This window comes from Brachyistius frenatus, unplaced genomic scaffold, assembly GCF_029030835.1.
Source record: "Brachyistius frenatus isolate BFR_SWC_R1_liver_20210118 unplaced genomic scaffold, ASM2903083v1 Contig_282, whole genome shotgun sequence".
In the NCBI taxonomy this organism is placed as follows: Eukaryota; Metazoa; Chordata; class Actinopteri; family Embiotocidae; genus Brachyistius; species Brachyistius frenatus.
The window spans coordinates 340,782-357,034 of record NW_027210881.1 but is presented as its reverse complement, the minus strand read 5'-3'; the positions used below and the strand labels follow the sequence as shown (position 1 = coordinate 357,034).

General features: G+C 44.4%; 1 protein-coding gene across 1 annotated transcript; it reads right to left on the bottom strand.

The window, feature by feature from the left end:
• Positions 1-1,165: 1,165 nt before the first annotated feature.
• LOC138634899 (NGFI-A-binding protein 1-like) lies at positions 1,166-15,664 on the bottom strand. The gene is made up of 8 exons (XM_069722101.1): positions 15,239-15,664; positions 9,593-10,395; positions 9,368-9,501; positions 9,103-9,154; positions 7,398-7,517; positions 5,572-5,740; positions 3,810-3,980; positions 1,166-3,711 (listed from the first exon to the last, which is right to left on the bottom strand). Exons 2-8 carry the CDS (start codon positions 10,391-10,393, stop codon positions 3,635-3,637), a joined length of 1,524 nt encoding a protein of 507 aa, XP_069578202.1. The 5' UTR covers positions 10,394-10,395; positions 15,239-15,664; the 3' UTR covers positions 1,166-3,634.
• Positions 15,665-16,253: the final 589 nt, after the last annotated feature.

Genomic DNA, 16,253 nt, shown 5'->3' with positions numbered 1-16,253 from the left:
CAGAGAACGGAAACAAATGACCTTTTTTTTTTTATTATTATTGTAAATGCAAAATTAAGTTTTGAATATCTAAAAGCTGCATGACTGATGCAGCAGTAAACCAGAAAACAAAGGAAGGCAGGAAAGGAGACAAACAAGACGATCCCTAACGAAGCTGCAGGGAGGAGAGGCGATAATTCACCAACACCCACACCTTCTCAAAAGCAGTCAGCTTCCTGCTCCTTTCAAAATGAGGGTGATGGGTGCGCTCGAATCCCTCCCACGCTGCTTAGCGGCTGGCTTCCGCCCACCGCCCGTGGAGCCGCCCACCTCCAGCCGTTGCCACGGCAACACATCATCATCAGTGACTTGCACTGGAGGAGGAGGAGGAGGACAGGGAGGGGAGGGGTGGCCGTTTGAGCGCCGAGCAGGGCTGCCACTGCGAACAGCAACCAGCGTGGGTGTTCATGAGCTGAGCTATTCTCCAGAGAAAATCTGTCTACATGTGTGTGAGAGAGGAGGGAGGGCGGGAAGGCGGGCGGGGGGTGGATGGGGGGAGGCGGGTGATGGGAGGTTTGTGAAAAGGACCTGCGTCAGAGTGAGTCATCAGCCAGTTTCACAATGTGTTGATGTGACGCTGATGCAAATGGCCTGCGCAGGGATTCATCTCCCCAAGATAAAAAAGAGGAAGAATCAGAGGACAGAAGCTGCTTCACAAGAAGTCTCTGCTGGTTTCTTTCATCCCTCAGCCTCCTGTTACCTGTCTCCTCTTGGAAAAGATGACCCAGCACTTCTGCTCCCTCCCAGCTCCACTCACATTCACTCAAAGACTCTCTGGAAGTTGTTTCCTGTGACCAACAGCTCAGATTTTCCACCAAGGATCCAAACCAGTGACGTTCCTGTTAGTTTTCGAGCAAGAAACTGAAACTCCAGCAGGTCCTCCCTGCAGCAGGAAGCCCATGTATAATCTAGCAAAACATTATTATCACTAAATGACAGTGCAGTTAGGACGAGAAGCTGTTATTACAGGACGACAAAGAGCTTTCTGACCCATTAGTCACTTTCCTCATTCTGACCTGAGCAACGCCTCCGGCGAGTCTACAGGTTCTTCGGACAGACCTCGTTATCATGCAAACACACAAAGACAGCACGGGTTTAAACATTGATGACAGAGCGCGCCACACAATAGAGTTCAAAAAATAAAGTTTAATGTTTATGTGCTGTATAACAAATAAAATATATTAGTGTTTAAAAAAACAGGTGCATAACTAGGTGAAGCCTAATCTATCACTTTACAATAAACAGTGAGGAGAACGGTGATCAGTGAGACGGCACCTCAGACATGCGCTATTCTCTCAAACATCCTGTCACGCTGACTCGGCCAGTGTTTAAGCCAATCAGGCTTTCATTTCCAAACATTGATGGCGTTTTCTCCCAGAATTCACCAGAAACTTCTGTGAAGTTTATCTCGAGTCCTTGTTGGTTTCTTGTCTTTGTGGCTGCTTGAAACAAAAACCACCTCATGGGCACCGAGTCTTTAAATACAAGTCCAGTCTGTGCACTGAAAGTGAGACGACACACACATTTCCCACAGATTCCCACCCTGATGACAGACGTACAGTTACTGAGCACATGACAAAATGATGGATCCATATAGTATGCAAATAGACTTATTACCTACATAAATATTGCATTGGTCTCTCATTACGCCGAGTGAGACTAAACTATGTGCAGGGAGCGGGGGGACGGACGTCTCTATCATCTCAGACCAAACAGACGTATTTACACAATGTGGCGAACACGTAAAAACACAGTCAACTGTTATGTATCTACCTCTAAACAGCAAAAACACATTTGAAATATGCACTGATGGCCATCACAGGTGGATCAAACACGGTTAAGAGCTAAGGCTAACAACATTATCATCATGTAAAGCATGTTTTTATACACCAGACACTTTCACACGGTTGTATTTTTTCCTCAGTGACACTTAAGGTTTCTTTTTTTGTTTTTGCTCTACATACATAAACACTGTATTGACACCAAAAATCTACAGCAAAGTTACACTTGACGAAGGAAAACCCTGGTTGAGAGATTAGGCTAGCACTATTTGTTATCACGGTACTATTTACAGACCCAGGCTGCTGCTCCACTGCGAACAGCGAGAAGCAGGGATTTTGCTTTTGTTGTTGAAAAACCACATACCTGCGCGCTTTAATATTTTATTCACATGGTGCGACCTGTGGGGCCGCTGAGAGCTTGTCGGATCTCTTTAAAAAAAAAAAAAAAAAAACACACACAGGGATCTTTATTCCTGAAATACTCCCTGTCTGCAGATGCGTGGTTTCGGTTCAACAGCAGTGTTTTGCTAAATTACAAAGTGAAATGAACCAATTAGCTCGGCCTCCGGCATGCCAGCCCAGCCATTCTGCCAAGACGAATGACAGAGGTCCCCTGCTGCTCTTCCACAACAGCTCCTATACATCCTCTTCTTAAATTACCTCCCATAAATATACACAAGACAAGAGCGAGGAGGGAGGGAGTGATTAATCCCACCTCTCCTGTTCTCACTTCTGAAGTGAACGACAAGAAATGTAAAAATAAGAACCTGCTACAGGGGCTGGATCTTAACTCGGTCTCCCTACAGTACGTACACCTTAGCTTTGAGTTACAGTACAAATGCAGACGTTAGATTCGGGAGAGTGACGGAGGCTCAGAAGATGTGGGGCGACCGCCGGAGCTGCTCATGATATTATTAGTATGAGTCTGAAATTATACTGACACTTGTACGTGTTCAATACTTTATTCTATAATGTGTTGATGACTGGAAAGTATCTTATAAGAGCATTGAAAGTCCAAAAGTTTGGATGTCTTCATAATTACCAAAGATCATCTGGATACACTGTCTGGTAACCATGAATGTATAAAATATTCCACCAATTTACCCCCTACCGTGTGGAAATATCATAATAACAGTAAATAGAACAGTAACTACAGAGATACTGTTGTTCACAGGTTACTTGTTTTACATATGGCACTAAATGAAAAGTCAAAGGATCACTAAAGTGCTCTGGGGACCATGAAAGACGAGACAAAGTCGGATGCCAGTAGACATGTTGTCATGTTACCAGCTTCGGGAGACCTTTAAATATCAGCTCTGTGGTATTTGTATAAAGTGCTCCCAGTACGCTGAACACGGCCTATATTTCCCCCCTCAAAATCATTCTTTTTGTTTCGTTTCTGAATCTGCGCCTGAGTTAAGATTCAGCCCCGGCGTCTCCGTCTGCAGCCTGGCTGTCCAAAGAAAGCAACGAAAACAACACCCAGGCAGAGGTAAGGAGTACACACACGTCTCACTCTTAAATTACATGTACAGCTAACGTGTACAGTTAAACCACGGACAAAGACCAGCGGAGCACCGAGGGGCTCCTCCACGTGCTCTCCAGGTGCTTTGGCAAGTAACTTTAAACACAAAGAAAAGACAAAATAAAATACAAATAAATGCTTTTCATGAGGCAACATTGGTTGTTAAGGCTCTACTGTGGCTGTGCTTGCTTAGTATCTATTGATGGGGAATAACTGCATACTGTCAAGTGTGAGTAGAATGAAGTGGGGCGGGGGGGTGAGGGGGAGTTGGGTGGTGAGGCGGGAGGCACTATGTGGAGTCTTCAGGCTCTGACTTGATGGTCTTCTTCTCTGCGTTGCTCGACGCCCGCTGTGACGTCCCATTTTCTAAAGACAAATATAAAGAACGGTGTCGTCAGCGAAGAGGTTTATAATGAAGCATGAGCTGAGAGAACAGCTCCGGCTGGACGTCTAACACCACCGACCTGTTGCTGGTGTTTTGGTCTCATCTGTGTTGTTGTTGTTGTTGTTGCTGTTGTTGTTGTTGTTGTTGTGGTTGTGATGGCGTTTCAGTTCATTGGCTAGCTGCTTGCCTAATGGGAGGTCGCCCTCCTGCATCGTCTGACTAACCACCCGCAAGTTGATTGGTCGTTCATCTGGAAAAAACAGACCACAAAGTTAGGATATATTTAACGTTTTCACGACCTGTGGGAACGTAAATCCTCGACAACAGAAGTCAGCTGATGCCTCTGCAGAGGAAGACCATCAGATACAAGCAAAAGTCCAGAAAGGATGAGTAGGATTGTTTTTGTGGTTTAAGTAAAAAAAAAAGTTAACATGTTTCTGATTCAAGGTTTTGTTTAGTTTATTTATTAATAATAAAGTATGATATTTACTAATAAATACCCACCAAATACGAAATCCCATTGCAGCTACTGTCTATCACATTTAACAGAGCTAAACCCAGTTTGTAGATGTTTTACAGCTTTGTTTTGCAGCTTTGTTTTGCATGTTTAATATTCCCAGAGGCAACAAAATGTGTGTTTGTTTAAACCGTGTGAGAAGAGGACACAACCAGAGGACGAAATCAAATCTCAAATGGCGGAAAACGCCGACGGATAGATGGCGTTTCTGTTTTGTTTCATTTATTAATGTGAGGAAGGTTAAAGTCTCCTCATCAATCAGATGCTTTGTGGACGTCGCTAAGTTTCCATCACATTTTTAGTTTATACGGAAACAAACTTTTTCTGCCTGTTCCAACTTTTTTTCTCAGTATCTAAGCATCTTTTTTTTATTTTGGGTTAATCAAAAATGCACATAAAACAGATGGCGATGCACTCAATGTGATTAAACACGATTCTCTCTGTTTTAGATTTCTAGGATATGTAACCTCAAGCAGTTGTTGAATTTTTCTGGTTTTAATGGAGCCGTTTTACTGCGGTAAAACACATTAAGAAGAGAAACAAGGTTGAGACAGAAGCAGATACAGACAGAGAGAATAAAAACCAGAAGGCTGTGGGGAGAAAGGTGAAGACAGGCAGAGGAGCAGAGGGAGAAGAAAAGAAATGAAACATGACAGAGAGGAAAAGAAAGGAGGAGAAGAAGAGGAGGGAAAGCAGAGAAGAGGAGGGGGAGGAGAGAGAGAGGCAAACAGAGAGAGAGAGCGAGAGAGACGCCCCCCTCCAGGCAACTGGCTGGAGGTAAACAGGCGTAGGCGTGATAATTACAGGTGCATTGTGGGATTTGTGGGAACAGCGCTATAATGAGCTGTCGGGTGTGGGTGAGGGAGGAAAAGGATGAAAATGAGATGAGGCCCGGAGGAGAAGTAAGTTCCTGAATAATGATGCTTTTCTTCTTCCGCCCTCTGCGTTTGAGAAGTCAGAGCAGCAAGAAAATGGAGATAAGAGAAAAGGTGACAGCTGTCGCGGCTGGGTGTGGAAAATCAGCACCTATAGGTATTGTTTCTATCCACGCAGCCGCGTACACATCTTGTGGCATTTAGGACATGAAAGAAGTCTTCAAACGAGCCCGACGCACTCCAAAAACAACCACATCAAATCAAGATAAACTCAGTCGCTTTCTCCTGACTGGCCACAGGGGGCATCAGTGAGTCAACTACAGCCGGTCGAAGAGATTTCTGCTTTACCGGAAACAGTTTCAGGATTTTGACTTTACACTTCGAGTGAAGCCACAGCGGCCTCCATCGAGATGTTGGCGTCAGGTGACCTGCGACGCCTCTCGTCCTACCTTGGTTGTCTCTGCTGGCGTCAGCGGCGGCTCCGTTGGTGTTCTGTGCGTCGTTGAGGTACTTCAAGGCGGCGGGGGGGATCCTCCAGTCCAGAGCCTGGAGCCGCTCCTGGACGGCTGCGTCCTGCAGGATCTCCATCTGCCTCGCCAGCAGACGCTCCAGCTGCATCTGACGCACACAAACAATTCACACGGGGAGTTAAAGGAGTGACGGCTGATCCTTTTTTCTGCGTCGTAACCAACACGACCAACAAACTTTAGTGGGTAAAAATATTTGAGTGAGCAAAGATGGATTAAGTTCTAACTTTGTGGGCTTTTTAAATAAAACAGACTAAAAATGAACTTTTCGTGTGAACCTTTGGCCGCGTGTGTTAAAATAACTTCACAACTGACTTAAAGTTTGCGGTCCTGCAGCAGAAAAACGGGCTGCAACCAACAAACACCATCATCCAGTCAGTGAGCATTAACACAGACGACAGCTGAAGTAAAGACTGAGGAGCTGTTGACACTTGTGTTCCATTCAAAGTGAAACGTTGAGGAATAAAAACAAGAGTGATGTGCGGTTATTGTCAGTCGTCGCGTCACTGTCAGTGTAAATTACTGAAGGACGTGCTTTACATCCTCACGCGGTGATACGAGCAGCAGTTCACGCGGCCTGCGGCACGAACACAGCCATGAAATCTCTTCTTCTTCTGAATGCGATTTCTGGAAATCACATCAACGTGACAAGTGTAACTGCAGCTACACAAACACGGACTTATTAACCAGGACGCGCGCGCACACACACACACACACACACACACACACACACACACACACACACACACACACACACACACACACACACACACACACACACACACACACACACACACACACACACACACACACACACACACACACACACACACACACACACACACACACACACACACACACACAGAGACGAGACATGTGTTTGCACACACGTGAAACGCAACGCAGTCAACATGTTTTCTGGGTAATGAGTTATCATAAAGCTCTCCTCCTACACTCCGGCTCTAATTAGGAACAAGCAGCAGCAGCATGGAAACCAATAAAGAGCGTCGCTGGGATCAGACTGGATCCTGCTGCCACCAACATCTGCTGCCGAACCCAACAACTAAAGAGCCGCCGCAGCTCTGATTTCCTCATTTCAATATCTCTCCGACCTTGAGCTGTGACTGGACCAGTACTCACACCTGTACCTCCCACAGTACCACAGACACATATTTCTTTCAGTCTTGACCTTGAAAATAATAGTGTGACAAAAGGAAAAAGAAACTTTATGTGCTCATGAAGTCCATGAGGGGTGTTTGAAAGCTCTGGAAATGTCCCTTCCTGTCAACCACAATGAAATCATTTCTGTTAAACACGTATGCTGCCTTTTCTTAAAACAGATGGAATTTCAGCGAAGTTTGTTGGACCCGGTATGTTGGACTGGACTTCAGAAAGTGAAACGTTTAAAAGAATAAAACGCTCTCTGTTGATGTTCTGAAAATCTAAATTGTCAAGGAAACTCTATTGTTTCGGCCTGACATACTATGAGACTCCTCTGATTCCCTGAATGAGGAGTAAAGCTCCCATAGAGGACGCCCGGCCTCAGGAACTAACTGTCCATGATAAGTGTTGATTGTGGTCACATTGTTCAGTCAAAGACACGTTCTTATCCTTGTGAGAGGTTTAGTACCGGCCACACCACCGAGCTGCTGCCAATAAACATCACTGCGTTGCCTCCTCTGCCTCCTTCACCTCATCTCCACGATTTCCATCACAAAAATCAAATCCTTTTGTCCTCGTCTGCTCACCTGCAGGTTTCGTCCGACGGTTTCTTCTCCTTTCGACTTGGCGCATGCCAGCTGCTCCCTCAGCATCTCCTGCCTCATCTGGATGGCCTGCAGCGCCTCCTGGATGTCGAAGAAGTTCTCCTGAAAGAGTCGGAAACAGACGAACGTGTCTTTTTTTGTCTGTACACAGTATTGTTTTTGTTTTTTTATAAAACATTTTAAGGACCATTTAATGTTTTCCTTGATATGATTTCAAGCAGAGCAGCAGAGACCAAGGACACGTCTCCTGTGCCGTTTCTGGGAGGTCAAAGGTCCTGAGAGGAGTTTATTTCTGCAGCTACACAAATCAAACTGGATGTTGTTCATCATGTGTTCTGATATTTGTTAGCATTCAAACTTATTATAGACAGTCTAAAAAAAATATGGATATTGTTGAGAAGGCTTTGAAAGAAACAACATTAAAGTCATTAGAAAATATGGTCAAACAGTTCAAATGAATTTATTTGTTTTCTGAAGGTTGAATTAATAAAATGTTTAATTTTAATACTTTATTTGCTGTAATTAATGTTGACTCTATCAGTTTTGCACTTACTTTGCCAATTTTGACCTGTTTGACAATTTACATTAATTTGAACTTTGTTGTTATATTCTAAATAATTTTACATTTATTTATTTACGCACCAAAACAACAATATAAATAATCAAAAGTGTTTTCTTTCATTTTCTATCCAAATTAAAAGCATTGGTAAATACTATTTTGTGCGGGTATTACAGAAATTAAGGTTATTCATTCAAAAAACAGTGCCACTACTATTCTGACATAAAAAAAAAAGCAAATATTCTTATGGTTATTGCTGTTATTATTGGCAAACATTGACAGACGATGACTATTTCCTTTCTTTGCTTTCTTTTCTGTTTCTGCAGAGCAGCAGGCTGACATAAACCGGTGCAGGAATTCCCCCTTTCAGGAGCTCAGAGTGCTTTTTGTGAGCAGGTGTCGGTTCGAATCCCGGCAGAGTTTGCAGCCGCCACATGTTTTCGATCATCGGTTTTCCACGCTGAGAGGAGCCATTCAAAGGCCGCTCTCAGCCAAGTGTGTCAGGAGAGGAACGCTGAGAGATCGCTTTGTACTCTGTTCAAGGCTGCTGCTGCTCTGTCCTCTGTGTTTCTGATAACTGCTCTCAGAGGAGCTCCATCTGCCAGAGCTTTATGTTTGAAATATCAGGAATTAACCAATGAGGGCCTTCGACACCAGTACGAGCAACCAAAAGAGAAGCAGTCCAACACTTGTTGATCTTTAAATGAGGATCATCATTTTTGCATTGATATGTTAATTATCATTATCAGGTAATTTGGTTTTTATTTTCTCAGTGAAGTGATTATTTCTTCCAATTAACAAGTGAAAATGTTTAACAAAATTTCCCAAAGTTTAAGAAGTCATTAAAAAGTGAATTTTTTTTTTTTTTTTTTTTCTCCATGCAAACAACTGTTCAAGTACCCAAAATACTCCAAGTGCAGTCAGTTAGGACAAAGCAAAGCAGCAAATTTTCACATTGCTTGTCATTTTTGCTTTAAAAATATCTTGCAAATCAAAATATTAGCCAGATCATTTCAGCTATAGACTCATGATCTTTGGGGAAACAGACAAAAAGTTGCATCAAGACAGAAATACTGATGCAAAGCCACAAAAATCAATCCACATCTGTAACCTGGCTGCCGACCTCACCTCTGTTTTAATCCTTTTAGGGGACGGCTCGTCTCTGTCGCCACAGCGAGACCTGCAGAGAAACGACATTGTGAATGTCATCACTTCCTTTTTAACGGCTCACATCCAGTTTTAATGCTGCTGAGGAAAACATAACCTATGTATGACTCGCACAGGCGCTCATATGTGGTCAGATACTCGGTCTAAAGTTCTTACTTCCCCCGCAGACATGATGATTTCCATGTTAAGAGAAAAGTGGTTGTGAGTGGTGCAGGTTGGCTCTTACTTGCTGGTGCGGTAGGTGTATTTGTAGGTGACCTCTCTGGAAATCTGCCGGGCGAGTCCAAACAGCTCGTCTCTACGTGTCAGCAGAGCCATGTCCCTCATACAGAGCTGAGCCGCCGCCTCGTTCACCGTCAGCTACAGATTACACACAAAAGAGACAGATTACACAAAATATCGACGTCACGGATCCCTGAGGACAGATTCAGAGAGATGCGTCTTTATCCACCTCATGGAGCGTCAGATGTTTGCCGTCCCTCCTCTTGGAGTCGAAGCGTCCGTAGATGGCGCTGTACTTCCGGATCTCCTCCTCCCTCCGCGGGTCATCGTCGCTCATTTCAAAGATGTGTCCGATCATCTTTGCCAGTTTCTTGTTGTTCTTGAGCTGCTCTTTGACCTCAGCCAGGTCTGTCTTAGGGAGTCCCGGTTGCATCCTGTCCACACACTCCAGGACAGACTGTATAGCTGTGGCATCCAAAGCCTCTAATGCGTCCCTGGGTGAGGACGGGGAGCCCAGGTCTGACGGCGACAGGCTGTGCTCGCTGTCGTTGCTGTGGCCCGACCAGAACCGAGCCTCGCTGCTGCCTTGCAGAGGCGACCCGGCCGACACTTTGTCCCTCGCCACCTCCAGCTTTCCCGGGTCGGAGCAGGCCGCGGCGACAGCTTTGGGCATCTTGACGCTGGCGGTGTTGGAGCGGTCCTGAGTGCTGAGCAGCGTGGGCGAGCCCTCGGGCAGCTTGTAGACCGGGATGCTGCAGACGGGCAGCGAGGTGAGCGGCTGGTTGAAGATGGCCGGGTTGGTGACCCAGTCGCGCAGCGCCTTCTGCAGGCGGCGCACGTGCAGCGGCTTGCTGGCCATGCCGACGAGGGCCATGATCTCCAGGAACTCCTCCTCTCCGGCCTCGCACAGCTGCTGCACGTCATCGCCGCCCTGCTGGATGAAGGCCTCGTAGTAGTAGAGAAGGTTGGCCCGCTGCAGGATCCTGTAGAGCTGCAGCTCACCCAGGGTTCTCGGCAACACCGCCGCCATACCTGAGAGAGGAGGAACAACACGTTAACGAGCTTCTGGGTCTTCTAGTCCTTTAATCAAATGAACAACTAGAAACCAACAAGGCACCATCCCCTTTAAAGACACGGGTCTTTCCACTTCCGATGTAGAAATGTCAGATAAGTCACTGGCCGACTGCGGCGCCTGAACTCCTGCTGAGCTCCAAATGGTGAGAAAAACCAAGCGGCCCTTCATGGAAAAGTCAGAGGCAAAGGACCAGAGACGCACACAGGAAGTTAACTCATCACATCTGAATTCCTCTGTAGATTAGAGCTGATAGTGTTTGTCTTTTTGTGTCACACTGATCTCAACAAAGTGTGAACACCTGGAATCAGCTTTCTCTCTGCCTGCGTAGTTATTTAACAGCTATCGAGTGTTCTTGACCTCGGAGACGGAAAAAAATCTCAACTCAGAATCATCACTCAAGTTTCCAGGCAGTCTTCATCAACTGAGGAAGACGAAGATGCTAAAAAAATACCTCCAAAAAGGACCCTGAATGGAACCTTTAAATGTCTAAATATGCACATTTCAAATCAAAACTTCTTTCTCTGCTCTTTTCATTGGCGGCTTCATGTAACCGCGGCTGTAAACCACATTTCTATGAAACGTGTACATGAATTTGATTTGGACTGGATGTTTTATCCCTGGCAGGTTCAGGATTTCAGGTTATCAGGCATCGACAGGTGTGTGAAAATTTTCCTTCGAGAATGCCGCGAGTGCCAATCATTTTCAGCATGAATGTGTCGTGCTTTGTCCCGGCTTGGTAATCCTCACCTATTCAGGTGTGTGAACGTGAAAACGTTCATGTGTGGAATAAAAACCAGGGCAGGAATGTGCAGGTAAAAACTACAGAGCTGCCTTTAAAAGAGCTAATTCAGGCATTTTTGTGCCGGTGGAGCATCGATCTACTTTAATGTCACATTCTGCTTGAATGCACATGGTGATAAAACACTGGTATTTTTAATTTGCTGGTTTCGATCTAAATGTGAGTCTATCAGCATGAGATTCCACCTGTGCACATCTCTGTAAACAAACTTCTCCTGGTTGGTCTGTTTGGCTGTTTGTTGCCCGTCACGTTTATCTTCGAAAGCGTTGCCGTTATTCACTCTGCCTCCAACCTCAACCGTCACAAAGCACAGACACGATCAAATCTGTGTCACTTGCCACCTTTAAACGGACAGAAAGCACCAGAAGAGCTCAGAAACAGGCTTGTTTTTGACTCTTCCTATGTGCATGTGAGGCCCTGCGGAGGCCGAGCTAACAGAGGAGTGGCAGTCAGCAGGCCCGGGTTGCTGGGAGGACCACATGCCTCTCTCCACCCCTGCAGGATGTGTAGGTGGTGGGTTCGCCTCGCCCAGAATAGGCCCAGAGAGCCTCAGCCCAGGGAGCCAGGCAGGCGTCGACTCACCCCGAGTCGTGAAAATGAAAAAGACGAAAGCTGCCTAAATCAAACTGACTGAAATCGTCACCTACAGAATATCAAGGCCAAGTCAAAGACCATTAAGGTGGGTTTGTTTCCGACAAGGTCACCTTCAGACCCGCCTCTGTAACTGTACAAACCACAAGATTAATGACTTTCTACTCAAGGACTCCTTCGTTAGCATTAAAAAAAAACCACAGGAGGTTTTAGTAGTTGATCCACGTCATGTTCCCGATCCCTTCCATCAACAAACACTGTCCAACTTTTCAGCTTCTCTGCTGCCTCAAAGCTGCCGTTCGATCCACTCTGTCAAGCTGCTGAACTTAAACTTGCAAAAGTACAATTCTTAAAAAAAAAAAAAGAAGAAAAAAGTGCCATCCATGTCTTTACTAATGGAGTAAATGAACAACTGAATAATAGCAGTGTCACTCAGCAAACCTATCAACATGTCTAGACTCGAGTAAAGATGGCAGCTCGCTAAATTTATCCTCTTCTTCGTCTCTTATTTTAATCCATCCATTTCTTTTCAGGTTCTACGTCACATTGTAGAAATCACTCCAATTCATTAACACTGGAAGACAAAATAAAAACAGAGTTTCTGAAACCGAAAGATACTTTCTTGAAACCGTGGGAGGATATGTGTGTAACTGCAGGTAATTACAGCCCATTGAAACACTGGTACAACATCACATCCAGCTTCTGTTCAGTTTATATGATACGTTAAAGTATGGATTAAATGTAGGACGGCAGCATTGAAAAACATGAGCGTTTCCATCGACATCATGTCTACCCAGCAGGACAGACAGCAGAGAGCTGGAAAAAGGAAGTAGTGATGAAGCAGAGTTGCTGTGTGAAAGTAAAGTCATGCATGAGAGCGAGTTCCTCCGGTGCCACAGCAGCATCATGATGCTTCAACATTAAACTAAAAAAACAAGCAAAAACTTTCTAGTCCTTTCAGGCAGAAAGGTCCAAATCATCTGTGTCATCTTTATATCGAAGGGAAATGGTCTACAAGTCTACAAAACAGCTCCGCAGCTCGTCAGGTGATTTTCAAAATAAGAGGGGTATGTCTGTGCGTGCACTACCACATAGATTCTGACTCTGAGGCCTGAGAAAGCTGAAGCAAATTTGTAAGAAGTGTTTGACATCGTCTGAAGGCGAAAGTGGTTCCAACTCTGTCAGACAGAAAGTTAAAGAAGCGGTTTGAAGTGGTGTGAAAAATGAGTTCAAATTCTGCTTTCTGTTCAACAAACAGAAGAATCCACTTTAAATGAACTTTGCATCTTTAAGTGTGTTACCAGCTGATCACAAAACATTTCTGTTTGGTGTGACAAGCCAGTTTCATGTGCAGCAAACACATCCAGGCTTTTACAATTCATGTTCCTGGGTTGAAGTTTAAGAAAGTAAACTATGACTGAAGCCGCAGTAAAATGAGATGTGTGCAGCTCATGTGTTGTCATTATTTCTGTATGCTTTATTAAAGCATTACGTTGCAAACAAAATGAGCACCAGACAGAAAAGAGAAGGTGCAGAACATGAAAATATATCATGAAGAAGAAGTTCGGTTGTATTTTCTGATTTTCATTTTACGTGAAGCCTCACTGAACAAAGAACATTCATGATAAGCATGTAGGCTGGTGGAGCTTCTTAAGGCGCTCTCCTCCTCCTCCTCCTCCTCCTCCTCCTCCATCGGTTTAGGAGTCACAAGTCAATTGTTTCTAAGAGTCTTCAGGAACAATGCTTTTGGACATGTCTCCTCAGCAGAAGATGGATTTGATCATTGTCTGAGCCTGAAGTCTGTTCTGATCGCTGTGTAAAGATGACGGACTGTTGAACTGTTGATTTAGTAAAGTTGCAAAAATCGCCCCTCTGGTCACGACAAGGACGATCCAGTAAACAAACTCCAGCCCAATTATATAGTGTCACCCTGCAAGATCACCAGATTCAGTAGTGAGTTGGGGGCATTTAACTGATTCCATTTAAATAGAATTATAGCTGCAACTATTCATGATTCATTCATAATTTTTTGCAGAAAATGTTAAATATTCTGGTTCTGGCTTTTCCAGCTGTTTCACTTCACAGCTGCTGTGAGCTGATTTAATATATATATTCAGCTGCTGTGTGATCGTTGACTCGTGAGCATGCAGCAGGTAAACTGACCATCCACCTCCCAGTTCAACCTCCTGTCTGTAGATTAAAACACTCGTGGAAGCTGCAGCTTTAAAAGCACCACATTGTGTTTCTACAAATAGAAAACAGCTTCAGTGGAGCTTGTTGTTAGCGCGTTAGTTCATCATCCATCTGCACAAACACTCCCAGACTGATCACTAACAGCTATCTCGCACTAGTTTTATCACAACAGACGTGTGTGTGTGTATGTGTGTGTAATCAGCGGCTGTGATTGGCAGCCTCCAATTGAGGTCCTGCTTCACAGAGCAAGTTTAGCGAGTTTGTCTTTTCACCTGAAGAAGTCAGGTGTGTGCGCTGGCACAGTGGTACCGGTGGCACACGTAGACCACACACACTCACAGCTGAAGGCTGCTGAGTGGTTTTCCAGGTGAAGTGCCACGCAGCAGCGCTCCCCCAGTCAAATGAGAAATGATTTGATTTCACTGTGATTCAGTAGGAATTTCCCAGTTTCTCAACGATGTTGTAATCATCACTGGGAGCACTGTGTTCAAACATGAGTGTGTGTGTGTGATGTGACTTTAGTCCTTGAAAACAGTTTAACCTCGTATTTAGAGCAATTACTGAGTGGCTGCTATTAAAAATGTGTTTGTAGCAGCTAAAACTAGCACAAATGAGCCGACAGCACAGCTGACAGTAACATAGAAGAGATGGCAGAGCATTCAAAATGGGAAATTCCTCTAATATTCCTGTAGTAACGTGTCCATGGCTCTGTAGTGAGTTTGTGACGTTTCAACTCCTATTATATTCACATGACAACCATTTGTCCTGCACAGGAAGACTCAAGCTGTAGATAATAATGCCTTAATGCATTTCCATCTCTTACAGTTTTCCTATAGTATGCTAAGGCTGTGACTGGTGCACAATAGTGAGTTTACAATGACTTTTGTGGTATGATATATATCTATCTCTATATCTAGATATATATGCCAAATGCCATATAATATTCCTTTAATGTATGTTGATCTCTTGTAATACATCTATAGTGTTCTAATGAAGACTTGAAGTCTCTGTATAATGTGCAGAAACTATTTTACAGTCATTTCTTTCTCGCTATAATATTTATTCACGGAGTTTTAGCGCGGACATGCAGACTTATCATCACGTCCAATGATATTTTCAAGCATTTCCTACAATATTCTTTACAAAATATGATCAAGTTGAGAACAACAGCAGCGGCAGCAGCAGGTCACATGCACGATTAAATCCATTGTGCCTACCTGGTGAGTTTCTGGCCCCCTTTGGTCCGCCCTGGTCCAGTTCCTCTTCTTCTCTTGCTCCTTCTTCTTTATGAACACAAACCCTGGGTGTCAACTGGCGCACAGGGAAGAGATCCCACAGAAAGAGAGGGGCGCGTAAAATGACAAATCTAATTTCAAAGAAGAAACTGAAAAATAATTTCCAGGAGACGCCAAAGAGCGCCTGCTTGTCTTTGCTTGCTGAAGCCGAGCGACACTCCTCTCCTCTCTTCGCGGAAACTTTTTCTTTCGCCTGCCGAGGAGAGAAAAGGGAAAACCGAGCAGAGTGTCAGTAAAACGCCGCTGACCTTTGTGCGTCTTTTGGTGCGCCTTTTTCATCCAAGTGTGTGTTGCGTGTGTGTGCGAGTATCATGAGTGTGTGTGAGTGTGTGTGTGTGTGTGTGTGAGTGTGTGTGAGTGTTTGAGTCCTCTCCCAGCGTCAATCCACTCCCCTGCAGTTCACTAGTCAAACCAAACGCAGTAGTGCACAGACAACTTCCGCCGACTTTAACAAAATAAAAGCCGAACTGTAGCGCAAGCTGGAAATAAAGGTTGGATCAACAGTGTGTGTGTGTGTGTGTGTGTGTGTGTGTGTGTGTGTGTGTGTGTGTGTGTGTGTGTGTGTGTGTGTGTGTGTGTGTGTGTGTGTGCAAGTGATTATATCAGCAAAGTACACACAAAATGAACAACATATTTTTAAGCTGTGAAAGTATTATTTTGTAACGATATATTTTAATTACTGCAGCTAATGTACTTCCCCAATGCCTTTTTGTTTTGGTTTGGTTTGGTTTGTAACTTTGGATCCAATGACTGATGAATGACAAAAATATAGGCTTCCTGAAGTTCAGCAGCGGAGAGAGAAATATTCAGATACTTTATGGAAGTAAAATACCTCAGTACTGAAGAATTTATTTGAGCGTAATGCACCCATTCAGACGGCTATATCTTATTATAGGAATATTATTATGGCAGCAATAACATGGACGCAGCATTTTAC

Bases quoted from the DNA above. Each gene is read 5' to 3' on its own strand.
- LOC138634899 (XM_069722101.1), bottom strand. From the start codon at position 10,393: ATGGCGGCGGTGTTGCCGAGAACCCTGGGTGAGCTGCAGCTCTACAGG. The intron at 9,502-9,592 runs GTGGATAAAGAC...TGTAATCTGTAG, and splicing joins AACATCTGACGCTCCATGAG to CTGACGGTGAACGAGGCGGC. The intron at 7,518-9,102 runs GTGAGGTCGGCA...CGACTCTTTCAG, and splicing joins CTAAAAGGATTAAAACAGAG to GAGAACTTCTTCGACATCCA.